Here is a 19,134-nt window from a genome sequence, read left to right on the forward strand (position 1 = left end):
TAACAAGGAGTCCAGGAGTATGGACTGGTATGGGAAGCATACCCTGTCTTTGGCGACCTTCACCTTACGGTCGTTGAATTACCTCTGTCATTTCACTCGGCTCCAAAGAGATCTCCTGAAGGAGCTAGGAGATATTCTGATGGGTAACATGCCTGAGGCAGTAGCACAGACTGTTAACGGCCAGTTGTCTACCCTAGGGTCCATTGTCAAGTTGTTCATGAGGCTCATATCTTATGCAGCCGAAGGGGCGAGTAAGGCAGCTAGCTCAGGCATAGCTCTCAGAAGGCAAGCCTGGATGCGCCTGTGTCATTTTGTGGAGGCCTTTAAGTCTTCCTTCACTGACTCCCACTTTGATGGGTCCTCTCTCTTCGGACCCAAAGTGAAAGACACTCTCACCAGATGCGAACAGGAGGCAAAGACCCTATCTGCCGTAGGGGCCCGTTTTTCTCTCCCTTCTAGGCTATATCCCAAGGCTCAGAGAGGAGGGAAAATGTGGTTCAAAAAGTCTCAGAGGTCCTTTCCCACAGCTCAGTGTGAGTCCCCCTCCAGAGGCAGGGGGGGGGATATTCTGGAAGACGCCGTCCTAGAGGCAGAGGGGGCCCCCGCAACTCAGGAGACCGCGATTCCTTTTGCGGCTGTTCCTTCCAGCGTTCCTGAGGTGTTGCCCGATTGTGCTATTCCAGAGCCAGTCGGGGGCCGAATTTCGTTGTATCCAGAAGCCTGGGAGAGCATCACCCAGGATCATTGGGTGCTTCGAATAGTTACCGGAGGTTACACTATTCCCTTTGCATCAACACCCCCTCCAGTCAGAAGGATCCTGGACGTCCCACCCAGTCAACGGGATCAAGCAGCACTAGAAGTGGCAAAGCTGCTAGAAAAGGGAGTCATCCGACCAGTCCCCTCAGACCATGTTGGATCAGGAACTTACTCACGACTCTTTTTGGTGCCGAAAAGAACAGGGGACCTGAGACCCATTCTGGATCTCAGTCGACTGAATCATCATGTTCTGAAGTCCAAGTTCCGAATGGTCACACTTCAGTCCATTTTTCCACTGCTGGAGAAAGGAGTATGGATGTGCTCCATCGATCTCAAGGATGCCTACTACCACATCAAAATGGAAAAGGCATCCAGGAGTCATTTACACTTCCGGCTAGGAGCCAGTCACTTCCAGTTTTGTGCCCTGCCCTTTGGTCTCACCACAGCCCCCAGTGTGTTTACCAAGTGTTTGGCAGTGGTGACAGCTCACCTGAGACATCTAGGATTCCAGGTGTTTCTGTATCTGGACGACTGGCTTCTCACCGCCCCTACCAGGCATCTGCTCATTCAAGCCAGGGAGATGACCATCTCACTTTGCCAACGTTTAGGAATTACTTTGAACTGGGAAAAGTCTGCCTTGCAACCCTCACAGCGTGTTGTTTTTATAGGCACAGAGCTAGACTCTATTCAAATGCGCGCCTTTCTGCCACGGGACAGGATAAGGGTGTTGCAGTCTCAGATCCATGCACTGTTGCCCCTCAGAAAAGTTCAGGCCAGGTTAGTTCTTCAGCTCTTGGGATCCATGGCCTCCACCATCATGCTGGTACCTCTGGCCAGGTTACACATGCGGATCCTACAGTGGCTCCTGTCGGTTCAGTGGTCCTTTCAAAAGCTTCCTTTATCCCACTTGATACTTCTCACAGAGTGATGCAAGCAGGACCTCCTCTGGTGGCTACACTCCTCCAATCTGGACAGAGGAAGGAGCTTGGTTCCTATGTCTCCAGTGGCCATGGTGACCACGGATGCCTCCCAGATGGGGTGGGTGGGGCATTATCTAGGCAGGACAGTCCAAGGCACCTGGCAAGACCACGAGGTACACTTGCACATCAATGTTCTGGAGATGAGAGCGGTGTTTCTGGCGTTGCGAGCAATCCAGGACTCTCTGCCTCTGGGAATGATTGCAATTCACTCGGACAACATGTCCTTAGTGTGGTACCTGAACAAGCAGGGGGGGAACCAGATCTTATCCCCTCTGCAGAGAGGCCATGCGAGTGTGGCAGTGGGCAGTGTCTTCCCAACGGTTTCTAGTGGCAAAGCACATCCTGGGGAAGTCCAACGTGATAGCGGACAGGCTAAGCAGAGCTATTCTGATGCCTCACGAGTGGTCCCTGAACAACCGAGTGGCGGTTCAGATCTTCAAAAAGTGGGATCAGCCTTGCTGCAATCTCTTTGCCAGCCCCCTCAATACCAAATGCAGCAAGTATTTCACTCTGATCCCCCCACAGGGGGAATCACCCAGGGATGCTCTAGCTCACGATTGGCCCCCCGGTCTGGTCTATGCTTTCCCCCCATTTCCTCTGTTGCCAAGAGTGATACAGAAAGCCATATCCTTGGGAAGCAGGATGATTCTTATTGCTCCACACTGGCCTCGACAAGTATGGTTCCCCTTTCTTCAACGGTACGCACTGGACGGTCTGCGGACTCTGGACCCAGTGCCGTACCTCTTGATTCACGTCAGGACAACTTCATCCATCCCTGCGAACCCTCAGGTTGACAGCCTGGCTGCTCCAATTCCATCCCTAGTCAGGCTACATTCCTTTTCTCCTGAAGTGGTGCACATCTTGTCTTCTCATAAGTCTTCCACCAGGAAGATTTATTCCAGCAAATGGAGGAGATTCTCCATTTGGGCTCAGGCCCAAGGGTTGGATCCCTTCACAGCCCCTATTCCGTCAGTCTTGGATTTTTTAGCCATGTTGTTCCATCAGGGCTCTGCGCCCGCTACCATTAAAGTACAGTTGGCCACAATTTCCAATTTTTACACATCTTGTGAGCCCTCTGTTATGGGCCACAAGCTCTGTAAAGCATTTCTAAAAGGCGCTTGGTTACTTCGTCCCCCAGTTTCTGAGCCTGTACTGCCATGGGACCTGAACCTTGTGCTGCAAGCTCTTACGTCACCACCCTTTGAACCGGCTGCCACTTGCAACTTAAAATTTTTATCTTGGAAGACGGCTTTTCTGATAGCCATTACATCAGCCAGAAGGGTATCAGAACTTCAAGCCTTGTCCATTAAACCTCCATATTTGGTCTTTCACAAGGACAGAGTCTCTCAGGCTTAACCCATCCTTTCTTCCGAAGGTGTCATCCCCTGTCAATCTTCATCAATCTATTGAGCTACCAGTGTTTTTTCCGAACTTTTCCAATAAAGCAGAGTTCAGGTTTCATCAGTTGGATGTGCACATACAACTGAGATTTTATTTACATAGGATGAAACAAGTTAGGAAATCTGATCAATTGTTTGTGTCCTTTTCAGAGAACAGAGCAGGTTGTCCTATTTCCAAGTGCACTATTTCTAAATGGATCAGAGACTGTATTTCATTCATCTACTCGTCAGCAGACAGAACTTTACCCTTTCCCGTCAAGGCTCATTCTACCAGGGCTATGTCTATGTCAGTAGCTTTCCATGCTAGGCTTTCCTTGGATGATGTTTGTGCTGCGGTAACTTGGGCTTCTCCCAACACTTTTATTACTCGTTACAAGCTGGACATGGCTTCTAGGGGCCGGACTTCCTTTGGTTCCACGGTTCTCAGGAGTATCTTCTTATGAGCCTCCCAGGATAGAGGTGCTGGGGACGCTGTCCCGTGAGTAAGGAATGTAGGTGAGATAGGACCACATAACATCAGTTAGTTATGTACTTACCATAATGATCATTACCATAATGATCAATGTATGTGGTCCATCTCACCTACATTCCTACGTACCCTCCCACCTGCCCCCTTCCTAGAGGAATTGGAAGGATTTTTTGGATCAGTGGACCCTTCAAGGTCAATGATTTGTTCACCTATCTGGCTGGATTTCTTCTAGTGTTTATTGAGTATATGGGTTATGATTGTTATGATTGCAAACAAGATCTGGGGCTAGGGTGAGGTGCATCCTGGGATATCAGGTTAGCCCAGCCAATTAGAGACTTCGTGCTAGAAAGATTTGGCCGAGTCGGAGCTGATTCTCGGCTCTGAGCCCATGAGTAAGGAATGTAGGCGAGATGGACCACATATTCGATCGTTATGGTAAGTACATAACTAACAGTTTTGGAATCATGCAGGTACACACCAGTCTCCTGTGACTTGAGGCAAGCTTTTGAAACAGCATATCATAAAATTTGATCCATTTGTTACATTGCTAACTTTGAGTACATTCTCATGTTTGGCTGTGACTTGAACAGTGTGAGGTCATTTAACAGCCCTGATGCATGACAAATCATATGGCAAGGATAGCAGTGAGCAGGTGATGGTAATTCACCTGTTGTAATAGGAGAGAATGACGTGACTACCGTGACACCTATCAGAATCTGGTTATGATCAGAGGTAGCAAAAGGGTTGCATGTGTGCATTCACTACCAAGCAGCATACATGTCACAGCTAGGGAACACAAACATAAACATGCAGGCATTTTATATAAACAAATGTGTGTGTATGTATATATATATATATATATATATATATATATATATATATATATATATATATATATATATATATATATATAAATGTATATAATGCATACACACAGCTGCAGCTTTCTGTGTGTGTATGTGTGTGTCTTGTCTGTTTCTCTCGGGTTTTTTGACAAGGTGTAAAGCATATGCTAAGGAATCTCATAGACTACAGTGTTAATTCAATGCCAGAATGCCAGATTTTAAAAACCATTTAGTTGAAACTGTATTTTTGATTAGTGATTATTTCATTAAAAAAAGTTTTTCCCCTGGTGGGTAATCTGCATTGCATTCACCTTGCTCTAAAAATGCTGACAGGCAGACCTTCTAAGAGATCCTACGTAAATGAAAAGTTTTCTTTCAAAAACCTGAGTGTCATGAGGCAGCACAGTGATGCAACGGTTAATGTTGTCACCTCACAGCAAGAAGTTCTCCAGTTCGATTTTTGGCTGGGTTGCCTTTGTGCTGAGTCTGAATGTCCTCCCTGTGTTCATATGGCTTTTCTCTGGGTACTCTGGTTTCCTTCTACAGGTCCAAAGACATGCATCTGAAGCATTTCTTTGTGGGCATCCGCTGAAAATACGCTCTGTCCTAATCGGACTTTCCCAATCAACAAATGTTAAATAAATAAATGAGAACAACCTTTAAACTGGATGGAGCAACATTATGCAGGTTCATAGTTGAGATTACCAATGTTAATATGTCTGCTGTCTCATTTTGAAAAGTGGTTGACCTGTATGAGGTAAGCTCATTCATTTATTTTCAGATTTTGCAAAGTACTGAATTTTACCAGCTTTTGCTAATCAGTGTTTTAGTCAAGAAATTTATATCTCATTGTAGTGACCATTACTTGTTTTTGACTACAAATTAAAATACTATGAAAAGACCTTGTCAGCGGAAGTAAAACTCTTTGGACTGCTTGAATTGAACTTATTTTTCTTACTTATGCATTTATTTTTGTTCGTTTTAAGGATTTTGTGTTTTATGCTACCCGACTAAGAATTAACAAAAGGATTTTACAGCTCTGTATGGGAAATCATGAGCTATATATGCGTCGCAGGAAACCTGACAGTATTGAGGTACAGCAGATGAAAGCACAGGCTCGAGAAGAGAAACACCAAAAGCAAATGGAGAGGTGAGCACTGTTTAAATTGTATCTGCAAAATAGCACTGCTTAAATCTCTAGCTCTGTAAAATAGATTTTTACAATGGTTCCCTGTTTTTTTCTCTGTCTTCTGCATCTGCTAACTGTGTTTGGTAATGTTGAGTTATTTCTTGGGCAGGTTTCTTTTCTTTCTAGTGTATGTCTATTGTGCTTCCCTTAGATAGGAGTTTCGATGATGATCAGCTTTTATGATGAACTGCAGTCCTATCAAACAAAAAAAAATGCAAATATGGAATCCTTAGCAGTTTCTCATCAAAAAAGTAATCAAAAATGCTTAGTACAATTAGTGAAGGATATTTCATTGTCTGTATAAGACATGGTCAGTCTATGGCAAGCATTGAAGACCTTGGACAGTTATGTTCTGTAAAGGAGATTGTGCTAGGTGTCCCATAAAGCAATGTCTGAACAATATTTGTTTTCCTTTAAGGGAGTTAAGTCTAATAAGTTGTGTTAGCTGTTTATTTATCCTTTGTTGACAAGGTTAGTGCCACTAACCAAGTGGTCTCTCTCTCAGTTGAGACTGAAAATGGTATTTATACTACTAGGGGGTATTTGGACAGGGCATCAGGGAACTTACCCTACCATTTTCGATAGGTGCTGTGGGATCATTATATCCACCTGAGCTACCACCATCTCAAGCAGATGAGATCTCAGTTTCCCATATCATCCAGATGATGACACACTTAGAAGTGCCTCACTCTCCTTCTTATGCCCTACTGTGTCAACAGTCCCTCTACATGGCAAGGGAATAGAACTACAGCCTTCTGCAGCAAAGGCAAGAGTGCTGCCTGTTGTGCCACTGACACTATACGATATCTGTTGGCGATCAGCAGCACTGATACTAACCGAATCACTAACTGTTCCTCTAGCTTTTGATCTTATTGATAGCACAGTTATTTTTTGTTAACCCTTGTGATGGAAGGGGCTGCATTACCAGAAATACTAATGGTTGTCTTAACTTGCTCATTAAATAAAAGAATTGCCTGTAGTACCAAAGACACCCACTGTCTGTGGTAGTTTCTTTCACTTTCTGAATTCTTTAATCAGTTTCTAGTGGTTGTGCCAGCCACCTGTAATGCTTTCAAGTCTTTCTCAATCATGCCTTTTTATTCACAGAGACATGCTGTATTTACTATGGGTGCCTGAAATGTGCATGAATTTCTTGGCTTAAACTGCAGTTGAAGACAATACTTCTGTAATGTCAGTAACATTCTTTTTAATCGAGGAGGTGCCTTTGCACAAGGATTTCTTAACTTTAATTTTTAGAGAATTGTGGTCAGACTCTACTATAGTCTTTTTGTCATACACATAATTATGAAGCCTGACATTCAAACACTGTTGCAAGCATTTATTTTTCTGTTTAAGAATGAGTTAGTGCATCTGTTGGTGTTTGATTGCATAAATAGCTCCCCTCACTCTCTGTGGCAGGTTTGCTTTTAACTGTTGCTAACTATGGCCAGATTATTGGGTTGTAGATAATATAGTACCATTGCACACTAATGTGCATGCTGTGGTTACAAAGATTCTGAGCCACTTGTAGCTTTTGCTTGATCTCTTGGCCTGTTATCATACTGTAAAAGCTCTGTTAAAGGCAGTGTTACTTCTTAGGTTCATAGATTAGGATGAGTATGGTATGAAGTTTCAGATACATCATCCCACAAATCTGCGAGTGACAAAACTTGTGTGTAGGTTTCTGAATTTTCACAATTGTATGAACTTTGTCACCATCTGGTTTTAGACCATTCTCTTTCAATATGTAACTTTGTTGCACTTTGGACCCTGTGATCTCAGTCTGTCTAGCAGTTTAAGCAGACAATGTTAATGTTGCTGCTTAATGGCATCCCAGACTAGAATGTTGTCAATAAAATTAACACCTTCCAACCTCTTATTCATGTTTGCCACACCATATAGAAACACCATTCTCTATTTTACTTTTTTCAATTAAGAAAATGTATAGATTTGATGGAGAGATCTTAAGTGATGGCCTGAAAAGGCTGCATCTTCTGAAAGGCATTTAAAATGTTTATAGTTTGAAATTGAATGTCTCTATTGCTTTTCCTGGAATATCTTATCCAATAAATTATAACAATAAGAAGAAAATATCAGCTCACAAAATCATATAATTTCCAGTTAAGTCAATAGAGAGCTATTTACAGCAAAAAAAGAAAACCTAAAAGTCACTGAAGGCAATAATTGTTTATAATTTCAGTCTAGAAACATGTAAGCATCTATAAATTATTAAAAAGTATATAATTCTGCTAGTTTTTATATAAAATGTATATATTAATATATGAAAGATATGCCCTCGCATTTCTGTATTTTTGTTACATTTCTGGACTTTTTTGTGAAATGTTTACATTTCACACAGACTGACCCTGAAACTGGTCTCTGTTGATCAGTGCACTATGCTGGTAAACAAATATAAATAAGTAAGTAAAAGTTAGAATGTTGGCTATTTAGAAAATAATTTTATTTTTCATTAAGTTGACCTAATTTAGGCTAACTTTTATAATTTATTTTTTATAATTATTTTCTTATGCGTGTCAAATTATCTCAAGTCCGCAACCACATTACCTAGCGTTGTACAATATGCAGGTGATTCTACATTCATCTGCTCAGCAACCTCAATCCCTGAACCTTGCAAAAAACACAAAATGCATTTACAGATGTTGAACACTACCTTTCCACCAATCAGAACACTACCTTTCCACCAATCAACTAACACTAAACCCCCCAGTAAGACCAAATTATTTTCCACCTATAAAATAGCTCAACCACCTATCCCATTCGCAATTTACTCTACTAACCACAGCAAAGTTGAGCCAGTAGACCATACCAAACTACTATGTGTTGCCATTGACAAATCCCTCAGTTATGACCTGCTAATATCCTTAACAATATCCTTGACAATCAGAAAGGTCTTCATAAAACTCGGGTCACTCTACAGGGCTAAACCATTCCTCACCAACACCACCAAAACTGCCATTGCTCAAACCCATCTACTATCCACACTGTTATATGCCTCCCCAATTTTCACAAACTTAAAGAAATCAAATCTAAATAAACTGGAAGCCTGCTGCAACAAAATAGCCAGGTTTGCCTCCAGCCTTCTAAACAGAACACATCATTGCTTGACATTTCACAAACTAGGCTGATTGGAACTCCCTAACCTATTATGCTTCAGCCAACTCATACTCTGTCATTCTATCATGTACCAGACAGACAAATGTCCATCCCTTAAAAACCTAGTAAAACCCTGCACTAACAACAGAACCCTTCACTCTTCCAACAAACTTCTTCTAGAAGTCACTAATGCCTTATTCTCAAACCATATCTCCAAAATTTGGAACTCACTTTCCCAGCCCATACTTGGCACAGCTAACCTCTCCAAATTAAAAATTCTTCTCAAAGACTACAAAATGTCTACATAATGTCTATTCTCCTGCTTAATGCCAGGATGAACCCTTAATTATTTTGTTCTAGTCCTTTTTTGCATCCTCTCTCTCTCCTTCCTAAAGCTTGTTTCCTTGTTCTTTTATTTTCTTTTCTTCTTGGGGACAGTGGGCACTAGAACCAAGGGCTTTAAAATAGCTCGATTCCAATCACATCGCAGCTGAGAGTTTGACATCTTGAAGAAAGGAGGCAAGGAAGGGGGGGGGGGGTTCCTTTTTCTCTTCTTTCTCCTGTTCATCTTCACTTCCACCAAATCCCTGGAGTCAGTGGGGCGAAAGTCTTTTAGTATTAGCTTGCTTTTTCATTCCAGTACAGAATACATTCTGAAGGCCTTACAGACATCTTACTGCACTCTGTAGATGTTCCAGACAGAGGTAAGCAAAGCAAAAGTTGTGTGCTTGCTGTGGTGGAATATTGTGCCCACACTCTGCACATTTTATGAAGGCCAAAACTTTTCCATCATAGAACTTGAAAATTTGTATAAAACACCAAGTACCAGCAACACTCAGACAAAAAAAAAACACTATAGCAATAGCTGAATTAACTGCACAAAAAATTCTTTAAATACAGTCAAAGGACAAAAACAAAGGAAAAAAACAGATTATGGAAGAAATATTTCAAAAACAAGGAAGATTGTGCCTCGGCCTAAGTTGGGAAGGAGGGAGGAAGGAAGCTAAATGAATTTTATTTTTGCAGTATACTAGTAAGAAAGGAAGATAACTACAAAAAAATACATTTCTGACATTTAAAAAAGGCAAGCAGCAACAAGCACTTATCTGACAAGTTCTAAGACAACTGGAGAATCACATCTGTTGGTGCTGGCAGCAAACCATATCTGAAAGAATGTAAGGACACAAGTGCATTATGAGAGAAGAGAGGTGCTCAAGTGCTGAAATTAGCTTTGTAGTGAAAAAGTTGCAGGCACAGATTTACCATGTGAGCAGACTACAGATCAGTCTTGGCAGATGGAGGGGGAGCAATATAGGATCAAACTGAATATTTCTCTGAAGGATGAACAATCATAATACCAACCTTAAAATAAGAGCAACAATCTGCAGATTGTAGTTGATATAGACCTGACATCTTTATTAAATCTAGACCATAAAACTTCTGTGCCCATCTGAAAAGACACAGTTAAAACAACAGCCCCCATTTTAAATGATGATTAGATAGGATTTATATTAAAATGAAAAAAAAAATAATGTAAAATTAAAAGAATGAACAGAAAAATAACTTTCATCAGCAAGTCCAGATACTGGAATAACATTTTATTTTATGCTAGATATACATGCTTAAAGTATTAGTGAAATGCAATTTTCCAACCATTTATGTTATCTTTTTAAGAGTTGAACCTTAAATCTTAAACAAATAACAGACTCAACTTATTTTACTAAGGAAATAATTGGTACAAACAGCATCAAAACAGTTTTTTTTGGGGGGGGGGGGGTTGTGGCTAACCTTCAGCTAACATACACATTACAATAGTAAGGGTTTTGAAAAAGAAAAGGAATTAGAAACAAAACTTTCCTTTACTGCTGATGATCTTCCATTTTATGTTTTAAATACAAATTACTCCATTCAGTATATAACTTATTTTAGTTTAGTGAGCCGTCAAATTTAAAATTCAATAGTAGTTAAATTAATGCCATATTAAAGCATCAACAGATTGTGACATAATAAATTAACCAAGACTTAAAAAGTAAACAAAATATTTATACATTATTATAAAACTTGATCTACAATTCACAAGTAAAGTTAATTATGATCATCTTAAAATGTAAATTTTAATTAGAATAGAAGTTTACCTTTGAAAAGTAGATTTTTCTGCAGGCACCCTACTGAAATGTCGGTACTCACCAACATGACAAAAAAAAGACCAGAAATGCAGGAGAAGAGTGAATCTCAAACATTGCTTTTTGCCTTTAAGCTTATTGTTTGCAGGACCGCAAACCCCCCACCCTCCCCAAATTTATAAATAGCAACTCAGCGATAGGCATACCTTGGAAAAAAGAGAATATTCCAGGAAATGGCCATCTTGGGCTTGGTATATTTAAATCCATGTTTTGTCCATTCAATATCGGTGTTTTGGGACTTGCTGTAGTGTGTCAAAACAATTCAAATTGTTACCTTGTTATCAAGGTGATGTAATTACTTATCTATTAAATCTCCCTCAAACTAATCCCTTATCTCCCCAAATATAAATGTAATTAACAGAATCTTACTAACCTTTTTTTAATGCATCCTTTTAGACCTAAGACAGCCATGAAAAAATATTGTAAGGTCATGGGAAACTGGAGGAACCAGCCTTCTGCATAATGAACCTTCCTCTAGATTCCTCTTATGGCACTCAGGAAAGATAAGTCATTTAAGTTTGTATAATAAAAATGTTTAAAATATTCTAGTGCTTGAACATTCAAAAACAGCAATGAAATAGGATTTTATTTTTATTTCCATTTGTTAGTGTGGTACAGCATGGGATCAAAGTAGACCATTTTCAGGTTCAACTCAAAATCGTATGATAAGCAATGAAAATAGACAATACGTAGTATACACAACAGCTTTATCACACTGAAGGATTAATTTAACGGATTTATTTTTGTGTGACACAGTCTGAACAAGCATATATTCCATAAAATAAATAAAAATGGATAATGCAGTGTTTACAATAAGTACATTACACATGTGGATAGTGGAAGGAGAGGTGAAGGAATATATGTGGAAATGAAGATCAAGGAAAGCAAAGTGAGAGAAGTGAGAGAGAGAAGGGAGTGTATGTATTAAGCAAATTATTTGCAATGTTCATAGTCTGACAAAGCCCTGACTGTGTCAAAGATGACCAGGATTAAATTAGTGGCTCAGGTGTCTGAGAAACTGTCATGGGAGGAGAATTTGCCCATTCTGGGGGGAGGAAGGGAGGGCTACTCACATAGGGGTACACAATATGGTACTGTTTCCAATGTGGAGGCCAGGAAACTACTACAGAGTGTTTCCAAAGAAAGCCAGGGCACCTTACTGAAGTCAGCCCTATGCAGAAGTGAGATGTAGAGCAGCATTGATCACCATTTCTATGTCTCATCTTAGGAATGTTGCTGAGCACATGCAATGATGGGGACTAAACAGAAAACCCGATGGCAGCAGTATGAGGCTGTTCCAGGATGCCTCCATTTCCTCAACAACCCAAACTCTCAATGGGCAAAGTCCAGGGCAGTAAAGGAAGAATAGTGGTCACAGGAAACAAGAGGCACTGGGGTTTGCTGATGGACAGCTGAATGTAGAAAAAAAAGTGATGAAAAATATGTTCAACATTTTATTCCTTCACCTACATAATCAAAATATATTAATACAATTCTAAAAAAAACTTTTAACATTTTTTAAAAAACTTATTGTACAAAAATATTTAAAAAAAATCAAGTAGGCCTTGTATGCTGGTATTAAGTTTAAAATGAGAAGTCATGAATCTTGAAAGTAATTTATCTAAATACAATTTAGATAAAATGATTGATTAGCAAGCAAGATGAGGAACATTTTAATTCAGATTGCATGGCATTCTGTCATCTGGAAAAATAAAAAAATTAAATTAGTTGTAAATTAAATTTTAAACAACTTGAGTAAAACTCACCTTTCTACACTTTATAAATTTGTTTTAGAGTATAAAAACATTTATAATTCCTTCTGGGATGTTATGGTTAGCTCTTTTTTCCTGATTTTAATTTATAATTAAAAGCAAATTGTGTTGACATCTCCTACTGCAACCACCATTTTACTTTATATGATCATTTCATGGAAGGTCGCACAGATGTTTTATTGATTGATAGACAGTAATTAAAAAAATGATGGATGACTTTCTCATATATATATATATATATATATATATATATATATATATATAAACTAAACTGAAAGTTGATAGGTAATATATATTTCTTCTAGTAAAGAAACAAATATATCTGGCAAGATTTCCAGAGTTTTGGAAAGATTCTTTGCTTGCAAGATTTTATTCCTTCAGAATTCTTGGTTGTATTCAATACCCGCAATTAGTTATGTAGATACATCTGAAAGCATTTTCCAGAATACAGCAAGAAATACCATCACAAAGAACTGGAAGAAATCACTTTCCATATATTCTGGAATTCATTAATCTTTTAGTATATAGTAAACAAATGCTGCAATAAAAATGTATTCTTTTCATTTATTTTATTTAACGTTTGTTTACTGGTAGAGTCAGATTGAGCCAAAAAGGCCCGTTTTCAACAGAAGCCCGGGAAGAAAAGCTCCAAACACATTTTAAAACCAGTGTTAACGTAGAACAAAATATAAAAATGAGATTATATAATCAGCAGCAAATACATATTGAATTGAGATGTTATATGTAAAGGCTGCCAGCCTAGCTAGATATAATTTTGTAAAGAATTATATGTCATTTGTAAATATTAATATCGACAGGCTTGTTTTACAAATGTAAAGAGGTCTATGTGTTATGATTAAACTATGTTGTACTGAGCTTCAAAAATGTAACCACAGTGCACCCTGCTAGAAGAAAGCTGATAAGTAAAGTATTGTATGACTGTTTGATCTCAAGCTCAGAGACAGGATGTCTAGACTAAGGAATTCTTTCTGTTGTCTTAGGACAAGAGTTAATTACTAGATTTTACATGTAAAATATATTTTATTACTTTGGCTTCCTGCAGGTGCAGATTACAAAAAGAAAAGTAAAATTTTCTGTTGGCCTGGGAAACTAAATCAGAACTGTTAAGAATGATGTAATCTGAAATGACTCAGCAGTACTCTGTTATCTATTTAAAACTTTAAGAAAGATAGAGCATTTTGGATTTTGTCTGCATCCTGAACATATCAACTCACCAGCACTCTGCCTTTGCCCTGTAAGTAAGATATTTATTTAGAACAGTGATTTCTCTTAGAGATAGTTAGAAATAGTAAGATTAGTCTAGCTGTTTTCTATATTTGTCAGACTATCCTACAATATTATTTTAAAATTTTCCTGTGATTTCAAGCACAAGCCAGTGTATTTCTTTGTGCTGGTCCCAAGCCCGGATAAATGGGGAGGGTTGCGTCGGGAAGGGCATCCGGCATAAAAATTCTGCCACAACACTTATGGAGCAAAAATTTCATATTTCCATACCGGATCGGTCGAGGCCCGGGTTAACAAATCACCAGTACTGTTAGCCAACAGGGTGCTGGCAGAAATTGGGCTACTGTTGGCCGAAGGAGAAGAGGAGGGCGAAGGCATGCCCGAAGGCAGGAAGAGAGGAGGAAGCTTAGGAGTGTAGCAGTGAGGGTAGGAACTTTGAATGTTGGCAGTATGACTGGTATAGGAAGGGAGTTAGCTAATATGATGGAGAGAAGGAAGGTTGATATATTGTGCGTGCAAGAGACCAGATGGAAGGGAAGTAAGGCCAGGTGTTTAGGAAATGGGTTCAAATTGTTCTATCATGGTGTGGATGGCAGGAGAAATGGGGTAGGGGTTATACTAAAGGAACAATATGCCAAGAGTGTTTTAGACATGAAGAGAGTGTCTGACAGAGTGGTGTTTATGAAGCTTGAAATTGATGGTGTAATGATGAATGTTAGTGCATATGCTCCACAAGTTGGGTGTGCGATGGATGAGAAAGAGAAATTTTGGAGTGAGTTGGATGAAGTTGTGGTGAGTGTACCCAGGGGTGAGAGACTAGTGATTGGAGCGGACTTTAATGGGCATGTTGGTGAAGTGAACAGAGGGGATGAGGAAGTGATGGGTAGGTATGGTGTTAAGGAGAGGAATGCAGAAGGTCAGATGATTGTGGATTTTGCGAAAAGGATGGACATGGCTGTGGTGAATACATATTTTAAGAAGAGGGAGGAGCATAGACAAGAGTGGAGGAAGATGCACACAGGTGGATTATATCCTATGTAGGAGGGCCAGTCTGAAGGAGATTGGAGACTGTAAAGTGGTGGCAGGGGAAAGTGTAGTTAAGCAGTATAGAATGGTGGTCTGTAGGATGACGTTGGTGATCAAGAAGCAGAGGAGGAGTGTCAAAGCAGTGCCAAGGATTAAATGGTGGAAGTTAAAAAAGGGTGATTGTGAAGTGGAGTTTAGGGAAGAGTTAAGACAGGCAGTGGGAGGCAGTGGAGAGTTACCGAATAGCTGGGTAACTACAGCGGAACTAGTAAGGGAGACTGCTAGAATGGTGCTTGGTGTGACATCAGGACAGAGGAAGGAGGACAAGGAGACCTGGTGGTGGAATGAGGAAGTACAGGAGAGTATACAGAGGAAGAGGCTGGCGAAGAAGAACTGGGATTGTCAAGGAGATGAAGAAAGTAGACATGAGTATAAGGAGATGAGGCGCATGGCAAAGAGAGAGGTGGCGAAAGCTAAGGATAAGACGTATGGAGAGTTGTATGAGAGATTGGACACTAAAGAGGGAGAAAAAGACCTGTACCGATTGGCTAGACAGAGGGACAGAGCTGGGAAAGATGTGCAGCAAGTAAGGGTGATAAAGGATAGTGAGGGAAAGGTACTCACAAGAGAGGAGAGTGTGTTGAGTAGATGGAAAGAGTACTTTGAAGGGCTGATGAATGAAGAGAATGAGCGAGTGAAGGTTGGATGATGTGGGGATAGTGAATCTGGAAGTGAAACAGATTAGCAAGGAGGAAGTAAGGACAGCTATGAAGAGGATGAAGCATGAAAAGGCTGCTGGCCCAGATGACATACCAATGGCAGTGGAATTTTTAATTGGATTGTTTAATGACATTTTGGAAAGTCAGAGGATGCCAGAGGAGTGGAGAAAAAGTGTTTTGGTACCTATCTTTAAGAATAAGGGTGATGTGCAGAGCTGCAGTAACTACAGAGGGATACAATTGATCAGTCACAGCTTGAAATTATGGGAAAGAGTAGTAGTAGCTAGGTTAAGAAGGGAGGTGATGATTAGTGATCAGCAGTTTGGTTTCATGCCAGGAAAGAGCACTACAGATGCAATGTTTGCTCTGAGAGTGTTATTGGAGAAATACAGAGAAGGTCAGAAGGAGTTGCATTGTGTCTTTGTAGACTTGGAGAAAGCGTATGACAGGGTGCCTAGAGAAGAGTTGTGGTATTGTATGAGGAAGTCAGGAGTGGCAGAAAAGTATGTAAGAGTGGTACAGGATATGTACAAGGGTAGTGTGACAGTGGTGATGACTGCAGTGGGAGTGACAGATCCATTTAAGGTGGAGGTGGGATTACATCAAGGATCAGCTCTGAGTCCTTTCTTATTTGCAGTGGTGATGGACAGGTTGACAGATGAGATCAGACAGGAGGCCCCGTGGACTATGATGTTTGCAGATGACATTGGGATCTGTAGTGAGAGTAGGAATCAGGTTGAGGAGACTCTGGAGAGAGATGGAGATATTCTCTAGAGAGCAGAGGAATGAAGGTCAGCAGGGCTAAGCCAGAATATATGTGTGTAAATGAGAGGGAAGGTAGAGGAATGGTGAGGATGCAGGGAGTAGAGTTGATAAAGGTGGACGAGTTTAAGTACTTGGGATCAACAGTTCAGAGTAATGGTGAATATGGAAGAGAGGTGAAGAAGAGAGTACAGGCAGGGTGGAATGGGTGGAGAAGAGTGTCAGAAGTGATTTGTGACAGACTGGTATCAGTAAGAGTGAAAGGGAAGGTCTATAAGAGGGTAGTGAGACCAGCTATGTTATATGGGTTGGAGACAGTGGCATTGACAAAAAGGCAGGAGTCAGAGCTGGATGTGGCAGAGTTAAAGAGTTTAAGATTTGCACTCGGTGTGACTAGGATGGATAGGATTAGGAATCAGTATATTAGAGGATCGGCTCATGTTGGACAGTTTGGAGACAAAGCAAGAGAGACTAGATTGTCTTGGTTTGGACGTGTGCTGAGGAGGGATGATGGGTATATTGGGAAAAAGATGCTAAGGATGGAGCTGCCAGGTAAGAGGAAAAGAGGAAGGCCTAAGATAAGGTTTATGGACGTGGTGAGAGAGGACATGCAGGTGGTTGGTGTGAGAGAGCAAGATGCAGAGGATAGGAAGAAATGGAAAGAGATGATCCGCTGTGGCGACCCCTAACGGGAAAAGCCGAAAGATGATGATGAATGTCATTGTGTTGAAGTAATAAGTATTGTCTTGTGTTTTTATTTATTATTAAATATTTTTAAACCTTTCAACCATGGCTGTTTTGTGTAAAGGTAATTTAAGCTCTTAGAGTACATTGGCATTTATTTGGTGATACTGTTCGTTACTCCAGTAGCTTTAGCCCTGGGTCACACTTACTATTTGGATAACGGTAATATTACACAATGAAATTGGTCACCCTTTGGGAAGAGCCTTATAGTAGCTGATATCGGTGGTTGGTGGCAGTGATTTCTACCTTATATTCTGGAGAGAAGGGAGCATAGCTGGATAACATGTGCCAGCCTTCCCCAGGAGTGTCTGTGCATTTGTATATAACTCCTATCTGTATGTATGTGTGTGTGTGTGTGTGTGTGTGTGTGTGTGTGTGTGTGTGTGTGTGTGTGTGTGAGCTACTTGGGCAGGGACAGGAAGCACTGGTTGGACAGAGGGTGCTGGAGGTTTTGGCTTGACCACCAGGCTGAGATCTGTACCCTATAGCTGTGCTGGAGAGAAAGGGAGAAACCAGCCCCAGACTGACTGTTATCTCTGTGTGCTCTTAAGGGAAGTTGTACTTTACTGTGTGTGTACTTGTGATCCTTCCCAATGTGCACGCCCCTCACTAGTGATAGTGGTGAGGATTGAGGGTCCTTGATTACTGGGTCAGTGCGCGGGCATCACAGTGTAAAAGACAGAAACATAGGGGGAAAAATAGACAAGGTTACAGAATAATTAAAACTACATACTGAATTAAGATGATGCAACAACAGTGGTACAAATAACACGGTAGGATTGCAAATCAAACATATTACACATTATAATAGATGGTCCTTCAAAACAAACACTTTTAGAAAAAAGATAATGTATTTTTGCCTGGGGATGGGATGATACCCTCCCCAGAATTAAGCAATTATAGTAAAAACAAATAGTAAAATAAGGTGGATGTAAGATGGAAGGGAGAAGAAAAGAACCCTCCCCTTCCTTGCCTCCTTTCTTCAAGATGTCTAAAATTCTCAGCTGTGACCTGATTGGAGTCGAGCTATTTCAAAGTCCTTTGTTCTAGTGCCCATTGAAGCCAAGGCAATTCTTATTTTTGACATGTCCCCAAGAAGAGAAGCCTACAGCAACCAATCCACAGTGAGGAAAACTCTCAAGGGTTTTCAGCTGCTGCCCCCCTCCAGCCTCCTCATTCAAGTTTAAAATATCAAACAAGAGTATTGTTGACATTGACTGGTATCATATGATGAGGGCATTTGTCAAGGCACAAATTGGCATAGGTGTCATCCTATCTCCCCTCTTTTCAGGGTAGATCAGGTCGGCCTACAAACCCCAGTAACTGATGCTTCCCTAACATTAGTTTTGGTGTTGGAGGTTTCTTTGTAGATGACAGTCCCTTTGCCATTAGCACTAACTGGATCCAAGTCATCAGTGCTAACACTGCATCCAGCGCTCTTGACCCTAATCTCCCTAGGAGCCAAGTGTGCCTCAGAGCTGATCCTTGATGTTGAATCCTGGCCCGTCTTTGGTGTCAAGTTCGACACAGTTGTTGGTGTTGGGGACTTCATTTGCAGTATCAGCACTGATGTCAGTAGTGGAGACAACCCCTAGTCATCTCTTGTCAGTGTCAGGGGCTGCATTTTTGGTGCTGACTCCTCTATTGTAGGGATGGTATCTGTGCTGATGGGAGCATTCATGGGTTTGTCAAGGTCTGTCTCTTCATTTCAGATCTCCAAGAGGTTCATCACCTGTCCTTCACTGCAGGAAGAGAATGCAGCCTGTGTCTCAGCTTTTGCCTTGCGCATCTGTCTGTTTTATTCCTTGAGCCGTCATCATTGGGCCCAAGTGGTCAGCACCAAATACCTCAAACCCTTCCTTCAATAAGGACCCCTAGACAAACATGGGCCTTCAGAAGACTCCCTCCTCTTTGTTCCCAGAAAGTGCAA

The 19,134-nt window shown here is 40.8% G+C and overlaps 1 protein-coding gene across 2 annotated transcripts in view; it reads left to right on the forward strand.

Moving 5' to 3' along the window:
• The window catches only part of EZR (ezrin), a 1,157,798-nt gene that overhangs the window by 746,623 nt on the left and 392,041 nt on the right, over positions 1 to 19,134 (forward strand). For both annotated transcript variants that reach the window (XM_044070016.1, XM_044070025.1), the window contains exon 9: positions 5,437 to 5,600. In XM_044070016.1, coding sequence (XP_043925951.1) covers positions 5,437 to 5,600 — 164 coding nt within the window. The remainder of the gene's footprint in view (positions 1 to 5,436; positions 5,601 to 19,134) is intronic.

Source organism: Protopterus annectens, chromosome 1.part0, assembly GCF_019279795.1.
Source record: "Protopterus annectens isolate FY-2018-M chromosome 1.part0, PAN1.0, whole genome shotgun sequence".
In the NCBI taxonomy this organism is placed as follows: Eukaryota; Metazoa; Chordata; order Ceratodontiformes; family Protopteridae; genus Protopterus; species Protopterus annectens.